Source organism: Coenobita brevimanus, chromosome 14 (genome assembly GCF_032717465.1).
Source record: "Coenobita brevimanus isolate Jiangsu-jjx chromosome 14, ASM3271746v2, whole genome shotgun sequence".
Lineage (NCBI taxonomy): Eukaryota > Metazoa > Arthropoda > Malacostraca > Decapoda > Coenobitidae > Coenobita > Coenobita brevimanus.
Window position 1 is genome coordinate 12,052,501 of NC_136967.1, and position 10,000 is coordinate 12,062,500.

At 42.2% G+C, this 10,000-nt stretch overlaps 1 protein-coding gene across 2 annotated transcripts in view; it reads right to left on the reverse strand.

The window, feature by feature from the left end:
• The window catches only part of LOC145417495 (uncharacterized), a 204,809-nt gene that overhangs the window by 54,610 nt on the left and 140,199 nt on the right, over positions 1 to 10,000 (reverse strand). Inside the window, exons 1-2 of one of the 2 annotated variants that reach the window (XM_080286210.1) lie at positions 6,676 to 6,744; positions 165 to 504 (exon numbers count right to left, since the gene is read on the reverse strand). In XM_080286210.1, coding sequence (XP_080142336.1) covers positions 165 to 498 — 334 coding nt within the window. In that variant the 5' untranslated portion in view covers positions 499 to 504; positions 6,676 to 6,744. Of the gene's footprint in view, positions 1 to 164; positions 505 to 6,675; positions 6,745 to 10,000 lie in introns of those variants that run through there. The other variant, XM_080286206.1, reaches the window with a different exon arrangement.

Sequence of the window (10,000 nt, forward strand, 5' to 3'; positions counted from 1 at the left end):
CATCCTCATTGTTAAATGAGGGTGTGCTGTATCATCAACTGAGGATTAACAAGAATTAAACACAGAGAAAAAAGAGAAAAATGTAACTGACTGCAAAGAGTTACAAAACATGTACGATACTGTAATGTATTTAAAAAGGGGTACAAAGCAGTTCAATATAGTACCTGTTTCAGTGGTGTAATCCTCAGGTGCAGGAAGTGCAAGTTCTGGGGTAACAACACCTGATGATGAAGGTGGCCTGGATGACACGGGGGTGAGGTCTGGGCTGGTTGTCGGGAGTGAGACCTGTGAAGAAGATGGTGGTCGGGAGGAGGCAGCTGACGAAGACGCTGAGGAGGTGGCCAGGTCAGGATCACTGGTGGTCAGGTCACTTGGTGTGAGTGACACCTGGGAGACTGCTGCACTCAATGGAGGGCTGGCTGATCCCTTAACTCCTCCATCTTCACCCCTCACACCTACACCCCCACCCACAATGGCTTCACTGCTCTCACCACGCATCACACCCTGAGGAGATTTAACAGTATTAGAATCTTCTGGTATCTAATAATAAAAATATAAATTCACGTCAACAAACTGCACAGTTTCTTCTTCAATGACAAACCAATATATGTCCTGTATCATATAAATGTAAACAGTACACATGCTACCTGTTCTTTATTATATACCACATAAAACGTATGAAGTTGAGACTGGATACCCTACTGTTAAAAAAATTCATTTTGTACTTCTGTCTGGTATACAAATAAAGTTCTTTTCCTTCTATTCCTACGCACTGAAGAGGGATGCCTCCATGCTTTGGCATAAATTCCATACTTTCTTTACCCCTATGCAGTAACTGACATTGCAGCTACATGGGCCTTATTTGCCTAGGTGGACTCACCACATTCAGACCCTCTAAATGGGATAGGAAAAAACATCATTTTATCAGCTACTCTCAAGGACTCCAATTTTTCCTCCTTTGCTGCAGTACTTTACAGTACAGTATTTGTCAAACTGATGATCTCCAAATATAATGATATGAGTTGCTAAGGTGAACTACCGTTAGTGATCTGCCGGTATGAAATGTTCTATACATTACAGGTATTCTAAACACTACAGAATTACACCATTCCATTATGCTAGAATTTATGCCAAGCACGGTTGATGTTGGCGACCATCGTCCACTCACTTGATGTAGTGCTGCCTACTTCATTCTTTTTCTGTGTCTGCCCTCCTCTGTTCCTATTTCTCACGTCTCTCCTATCATTTTGATTCCTCTTCTTTCCTTTTTAGGTGGCTTTACATTGAGTGATAAGATTAATGGTTTCCTGTATGCCAAGAAACCATTTACAATGCTGGGTACTGTAACCATCTAACCAACACACGTTCCCTACGTGTCAACAAGTGTGTTGATGAAGGTTTAGTGCCCCTCCCCGTAAAACTAACTCAAAGACAAACGGTCTGTCATCCATTAACAGGGTTATGGCGTCTAGCGATAGATAGACATACCAGAGATCCAAAACCAAAGCATGCTAAAATCGTAATATTATGCTAAATATGGCTACACATAGTAGTCTTAAGGCAGGTTACAACTTTGCTGATCTGCTGTCAGATCAATCATCAAACCTTCATGGGCCTAAGCTACAAAGCCAAGCAAAAAATTTGCAGGGGTTTGAAAGTGTGAGAGTAAAAGTGTCAATGAGAGAATCCAACGTTACGTACAAGTGAGAGCAACCATTTGCTAAATATTATCTACGGATCTTGGCTAGGCTAAGTTCGAAATGTGTAAGAAACTCGAAATATAACGAACATAGTAAAAACTGAATGCTAATTTGAGACTGGCTGATTTTTTTTTTTTTTTCTGTTAACATTTTCGCCTCGCACCAATTCACATCTGTGAACGCCAAACTGTAAAGCATACGGCCACGAGTAAAACGGGGAGTGTGAGCGCGAATAAGTGAAACTGCAATAAATCAAGTATAAAAGACTTAGTGAAGGAGTGGATGAATGTTTGTGTATGAATGAGAGTGGCAGTGTAAGAGTGGCAGAGTGGGGTGCGAATGAATGACTATGAATCAGAGAGAGAGAAAAAGAGACAGAGAGAGAGAGCAACTAACAATACCGTGTTTTCTCTCCAACCCCACTAGGCGTGAGAGCCTCTCCCCGCCCACCACGACCCAGGACCTGGGGTGAAGGGTCGACCACCGCAACCAGGAACAATGCTCACCTCACGAATGCTTTATATTGGGGAAGAATATCGGCAAGGAGGGAGGGAAGTTAACAGTAAGGTCAGGAAAATGACGAAAGGTCAGTAACACCAACCAACTCGTCTATGTCTGGGTACAGCGGACCCCTGCTGGTTCTTTATACTGAGCTCTACTATAGAGCTCAGTGGTTCTTTGTCATGGTTTGATAATAATAATAAAACTAATACCGTACTACTACTACTACTACTACTGCAACTAAAACTGTACAGCATTCTATGTGTTGTTACTAAAATTCTTTCGCAACACATATCCTAATGTATTGTTTCAGCTGCATAGTTTTTAAGAACATTCAAACACACTAACGCAACATATTTTAAAGCTTCGGACTTAGACAACCAAACACATTACTCTCGCTGCCTCGCAGTATCAGGTGAGGTAGGGATACCCAAAGGACTTTGGAGATACCAGCAGAGCAGGGCGTGTCGGACGAAGGTCGCAAAAATGACGAGAGAGAGAGAGAGAGAGAGAGAGAGAGAGACAAGTTTTTGACGGGTACGTTCATTATTTTAAGCGTCTGTCAAAATACGTCTTCAGTATTTCAAGCGTTTGTCAAAATGTGCTTTCAGTATTTAAGACGTGTCAAAATGTGCTTTCAGTATTTAAAGTGTTTGTCAAAATGTGCATTAGTATTTAAAGTGTTTGTCAAAATGTGCTTTCATTATTTACAGCGTTTGTCAAAATGTGTTTTCAGTATTTACAGCGTTTGTCAAACTGTGCTTTCAGTATTTACAGCGTTTGTCAAAATGTGCTTTCAATACTTCAAGCGTGTCAAAATGAGCTTTCAGTACTTCAAGCGCTTGTCAAAATGTGCTTTCAGTATTTCAAGCGTTTGTCAAAATGTGCTTTCAGCATTTCATGCGATTGTCAAAATGTGCTTTCAATATTTCAAGCGACTGTCAAAATGTGCTATCAGTATTTCAAGCGTTTGTCAAAATGTGCTTTAAGTATTTCAAGAGTTACAAAATGTGCTTTCAGTACTTCAAGCGATTGTCAAAATGTGCTTAATCGTTTGTCAAAACATGTTTTCAGTATTTCAAGCATTTGTCAAAATATGCTTTAGGTATTTCAAAGCGTTTGTCAAAATATGCTCGCAGTCGCAGTATTTTAAGCGTTTCTGTCACGAGCGCGCATTAGGCTATAATTAACACGCTGATTCTGCGGTGTCAGAAAACTGAGACATCATGTCTGAATGCCTCGATTTTCCACTATTCACTAGAACCAAGTATGGATACAGAACACAGTCCAAACGGGGTATATTAAACATGCAGGTATCTGGATACAGAACACAGTCCAAACCTGGTATATTAAACATGCAGGTATCTGGACTGTACCTGGTATATTACAACGCAATGTACTGCCGGGCTAAACAAAAGTCCGTTCCTCCTACTGTTGTTGAGAGATGAATTTTAAACAAAATTAACAACGGAACATGGTGAGGCTGAGTTGCACTGATACTTGCAATATTGGTGCTGGGTGTGCAAGTGTTAAGTGTTCAAGTAAAACTAATGTCGGCATACAAAACTGCAGCACTTCTTACATTATTAGTGGCCTTAACCAAATATACAAAAATGAAACATGTGCAACGACACTCTGTATGTGAATGATATACTGCACGTGCTAGGAAACCTATAACGTGCCACTTAATGGAACACCACCACTGTGTCCTAAGCCGTCCTGTGGTGTCGGTAAATATAATGTGACAAACCGTACAAAAAAAAAAAAAAAAAAAAAAAAACGCTGAATGCATCGCTCTTTAAGCACAAGGCTAAAAATTCTGTAGGCTATAAAACAGTGTGAATGCCGTAAAACACACACACACACACACACACACACACACACACACACACACACACCGCTCGCTGGTGCAGTGGTAACGCTCTCGCTTGCCAACTGGTGGACGGGAGTTCGCGCATCGCTCAGGTTGCGAAAAGTTTCACTGACGAAGTGGGTGGTTACTGTCCCCCTTGAGCAAGGGGACGGGTGTGTGAGTGTGTGAAGGTCACAGCCGTGCACTTAGATCGGACTATATGAGCTCTCAGCTCCCTTCCGGGAGGGTAAAAAGCTGACGATCACGACCATCAAGTGATCCTGACCGACCCGGTGAATTACACACACACACACACACACACACACACATGCCAAGAAAGATAATAACATCATTCATCAGACCAACCCTGGAGTATGCGTCAGTACTCGGGAGTCCTCATCTCAAAAAACAAATAGATAAGATTGAAAAAGTTCAAAGATGGGTACCAAGCTTAAGGGATCTAAGCTACGAAGACTAGAAAAACTGAATCTACCTACACTACAGGAGAGAAGGAAAAGAGGAAACATGATTATGCTATATAAATGCATATCAGGGAAGGAGAAAATAGACAAATGATTACATAACCTATGGGGATGCATCAGCAAGAGGACACTGCAAAAAACTATAAAAAGAGAGGCGATAAAGACTTAAGGAAACTTAGTTTCCCAAACAGGGCAATTGATCAGTGGAATGCACTACCGAATGAAACAGTGCGCCAAAACAATTCATAAATTTAAGGATATGTACGATAAAAAATGGTTTAAGACACGGGACAGTACGAGCTTGACTAACTCCTGTAAACATACAATTAGGTAAGAACACACACACACACACACACACACACACACACACACACACACACACACACACACACACACACACACACAAAGTAACAAGCACCAAGAACTACATGAAACAATACGGTACTCACTTGATGTAGTGCTGTCTACTTCTTCCTTCACCTTTCTCATTCTCTTTCTATCTGCCCTCCTCTCTTCCTATTTCTCCCACTTTTCCTGTCACTTTTTATTACCCTTATCTCCTTTTCAGGCGGCTTTACCTTGCGTGACAAGCCTGTAAGCCAGGAAGCCATTTACAAAGCCGGGTGGTAACCACATAACCAACCCATAGCCTACGTGTTCCCTACGTATCAAGCGGGTTAGATGAGGATCAGTGCCCCTTACCGTAAAACAACTAACTCCGAGACAAACGACCACCCTTTACGGGATTACGGCGTCTGACTATAGACACACATATATGAACATTTTAGCCTATATGCTATAATGACACGATCAATATATGTTTATTTTATATTAATACAAGGTACGACTCAAGCATAAACACTAGGTTAACGGATTTGAATGTAGACAAGAACATTTTACTGGAATAGCCTATTACTGTAAGCATAAGAGCGTACTTTAGCCCACAATTAATAAAGGCAATTACTGTATCCCTGAACTGACGAAATTTACTGCTGACAGAACTTTGAGCAAACAAGGCGACAGAAACCCCCAAAGCTAAACGACCACATCAACATCCGTATCGTATGCAATATTCTCAAGTGACACATCGATGCTGTACAATCTGATGAAGCATAATTGAACATATCTGTATTGCTTATGAAATGTACATAAAACCCGTGAAAGCATACAGAAAATAAACTTTAACTGAGAGCAAAATTTTACCAGTACTTTGCACAAGTGATTCTGTACGCAAGACAGCAACTGGGTCGTGACTGCTGTTAGGAAAATTGTAAATTAAGCATCATCGGCCTAACTGGATACAAATGGCTTCACTAAGTCACTTAGCAATGTGTCTGGTATAGAACGTAGTGTAGTGTTGTTCCAGATTAACAGACAGCCTTTCAATATTTTAATCCAAATATAAAATTATAGCGTGCCGTACTCTATCACAGCAGCAGGGGAGTGGGTTTCCTTGGGTGGGACACAGGTTCGCATTCTGGCATTATTAGGAGGGTTAACCAACCTCTTCCTTTCATTTTGGCTTAATTGCAATTAAATGCTTTTATTCTCTTGTGTCATTTGTGCAGTCTATGTCGGTATAAAAAATATATGCCAGTAAGTAGCATACCGTATATAAATCGACATGGATGCGGTGTTTGGAAGCTTCTCAGCTCATGAAAATCTGAGTCATCGATTCTTTGAGCCAGACTTAAGTGACATGTCAATAAAAAATCAATAGCCTACATCAACGAGAAAGCACGCTACCCATAAATGTGGAATTAATTTTCAGCCCAAAATTAAAGATTATTACCCAAGTATCAATATTACTCGTATTACAGCCGGAAACACGTTAAACTTGCATAGCTATATAGACAGCGACATAAAACAAATGACCCATCCCTATTTTTAAATATGCCTCAGCAAACATGACGTAATGCCTGTCCCTTCTGTGTGGCAAGTTAAAAATCCCGCCCAGTCAGACTTGAACAGCTGCCAAGCGGTAGGGGAGGGGGGAGCAAGATACACCTTCCTTGACATAACCGTCCTCCCTGCCCACATCCGCGGTTTGAACGTAACTACAAGCACAGCCGGGAAAGCTTCGCGTGGTTTAATAATTCTTCGATGTCTACAAAAAAGAAAATTTAACCCTTATACCTACCTGTTATGCATGCACCTGCTAACTTGGTCCGGTATAACTAATCCACACGGATGAAACCACAAACACCACCACCACCACCAATCCTTTAGTAAGCCTGGCTGAATCGTGCCCAGTCACCAGTGAAAGGTCCTCTAGAGACCCAACCCACTGACATTGCTGCCGTGGCCGCCGGGGATACTGTCGTACTGCACTGTTGAAATTGCTTCCTGGAGAACATGCCCGATGCAGTTTGAAATTTTAGAGTGATTACTTGAGGCTGCGGGAAATGATTTAGGTTCAAACATTATATTAATGGTGAGACAACAAAACAGAAACTTTGGTTAACCGTTCAGTTCGAGAATGTCTTGTGCAAATAAACTATATTCTTGTTATCTGACGATTTTAATCAGCTTACTGCGGATGGAAACGCTAAATATAATTTTAACCCCTTCACTGTATTACGAGTCCCTTTTCTTAGTTACACAAAAACGTTAGCTCGCCAAAACAGAAAAAAAAAAAAAATAATACGGTGTCATAGAAGTGTATAGGTTAATACAGAAAATACCGAGTCTTCATTCAACGCACTCAGAATTGTTTCTAGTGGCATTTATTATGACGTGCAAATGCTTCATACATACATATACAATGTACGCGTTTATTTCAACGCAAGTCTGTACGGGTCTGACAGCAGTGAAGGCCGTGCGAACCTTGTGTTCCTCCTCCGTGCCTGTTAAGAAATAGATAACATTTTGTGATAAGCCCCCCCACCCCACAACAATCCCCCATAGACTGTGTGTATTATTCAAGATCTATAGGCCATTATTACTGTGTTACGTGTTTCTGGTTGAGTTAATATCTCTGGGACAGTAAAGAATTCTATCTTGAAAATGAACCATTTGCACAAGAATTACTATTTTGTGCTTGGAAAATATCAACCCTGGGGCTTGAAACTACTGTACGTCGGAAGGAAGGAATGAAGAAACGGATGGAGAAATGAGATTAGACGGTGAAGTATGTTTTATAAGGAACACGTATCGGGATAATCCAACATGCTCAGCAGTGCTGAACAGATGCGGGGAAAAAAATCTACGTCTTTGTTGTTGCTCTGCCCCTGGCGCATAACCCAGTAGACTACAGGCCAAAGCTGCCCTTCTCATGCAGTCTTAAGGCCGGTTCACACGAGCTGAATCGCGGCCGTTTTCTTCGCCGATTTGCGGCGGAAAAATGCCGATTTTCGGCATTTTTCCCGGAAAGGTGTTCACACGTACGGGGACTGAGTGGCAGGAACGCGGCAACAGTGTTTACAAACAAAGATGGACCGCCGTACTCGTACCAGGTGTGCAGCCCTTGCACTTGCACTTTCTCTACTTCAAGATAAGCCGTCACGCATCTGGACTCGTCCGTGGCTGTCTAGGAGAAAAGAAGAGAGTGTGTATTACAGGCTGGTGAGGGAGCTCAGCTTGGAGGATCCCCAAACTTTAAATGAGTGGATCCGTCTTAACAAGACCCAGTACGACCACTTGCTGGGGCTTGTGACACCCTTCATTAAAAAACAAAATATGCAGATGAGGGAAACTGTGATTGCTGGAGAATGGCAGGCATGATGAATAAACTTGTGTTGGCCATGCGTGATGAAGTCGAAATGGTGATACTGTACACACACAAAGATGTCGAATTCGTCTTCGTTCCCAGAGCTTTGTCTTGTTCGGTGCTTCCATTTTAATCGGCCCGGCAACTTTCTCCCGATTCCGGCGAAAAAAGACCGACATGTCGGTCTCTCCATACCGGCGAAAAAAGTTGCCGGAATTTCTACCGGGAAGCAAATTCCGGCAAAAAACTGCCGCGATTTTGCTCGTGTGAACCGGCCTTTACATCCTTCTTTTGGGGGACGCGGAGTGAGATGAAGGACATTTTGTTCTGTACAACCGCAGCGTGAAGTTATCCCTCCATTTGCGTGCGTGTGTGTGTACTGTATGTCTGACTCTGGGCATTCACAGCCTGTTCCCAAGGCCCAGTAGTCCTTCTACATGCCACCACTTCGGCCCTCATTACTAAACACCTGCTATATTGGTATAAGTGAGAATATTTTCACATGTCGGCGGGTCTTCTGGCAGATCAATAAAGTGTGCTTTAATGAAATCCAAATCCTTAAACTGTTCCCTGCCCCAGCCGGGATTCGAACCTGGGTCCATTAAGACTATAGGCCACCTCTCTACCTATTCGGCCACATACGACCGACTACGACAGTACACAAACTCTCCCCCATAACAGGATTATCAACCGTCACGTTTACTTCCGCATCCTTAATTTCACTTCTAGGTAAAGAACAGACCAAATATTATCCACTGATATGGTGCCTTGTTGGAGGAATTTACCCTCTGAATCCGGGGACGTATTCTATATGCAATTCCTGCTACCATCAGACGATTTTGTCAATCTTAGGAGAGCACCCTAGTAGTGGCTGAGAAGGCTAATGAAGGCTGTGTCTAACTCCTATAGTTCGAAAAGTCTCCCCTAAACAGAAGAAAATTGTATGAAGGTGCAAGAAATACGTCATCGGAGTGAAGGGATAACTCGGGTTCTCGCTCGCAGGCAAAGTCAGCGATTTGACTTCCGCCACGCACCATACCTTGATGCCAGATATTCTTTGGGAGCCAGCCTGTCCATCAGCCACTCGCTAAGGATTTTCGGAAATGAGGTGCTCCGCTCCTGTTGACTTTCGCGAAGTCCTATACGGTATATGGGCCCTGTGCTCCAGTATTTACCTTCTCCAGTAATTTTGTAGAGGAGGCCAGTAGATCCAACTTATATACCTAAAGAAAAACCAAGTCTCGTTCCTTGGTCGATGGGTCGCTAGTTTCTAAATATTTGCCAAACTTTTCCAAATAAGCTCATCGAAAAGATTAAAATGCACGTTCGAATAAAGTATCATCATCATCATCACTATCATCATCCACATCTTTCTCACCTTAGGCTGGAGTGAAGTAGGGTCCAGCGAGCTACAACAAAAATTAAAAATGAGATACTAACCAAAGTTTGACCAGTTGAATGAGTTACACTCCCATTTACTCACCATTCAAGCTCCCATAACCCTGGCTTCATCTGATAAGTACAACCTATTCGTTATGTGGCTTCACATTCACCTACTGAACAGTTAAAACAACGACTATCAAGTTCATGAGTGATGTCTAACCCTAGCTATACACTACTTGGCACAAAAGTCAGCCAACCAGCTCGATCCCTTGCCAGTTCTCGAGCCTCATCAGCTTCCAATATGTGTAAAAAAAAAAAATCTATTACCCTTTTCAGAATACTACTGCCTGGTTCATTCTGAGTTTCACTGGAT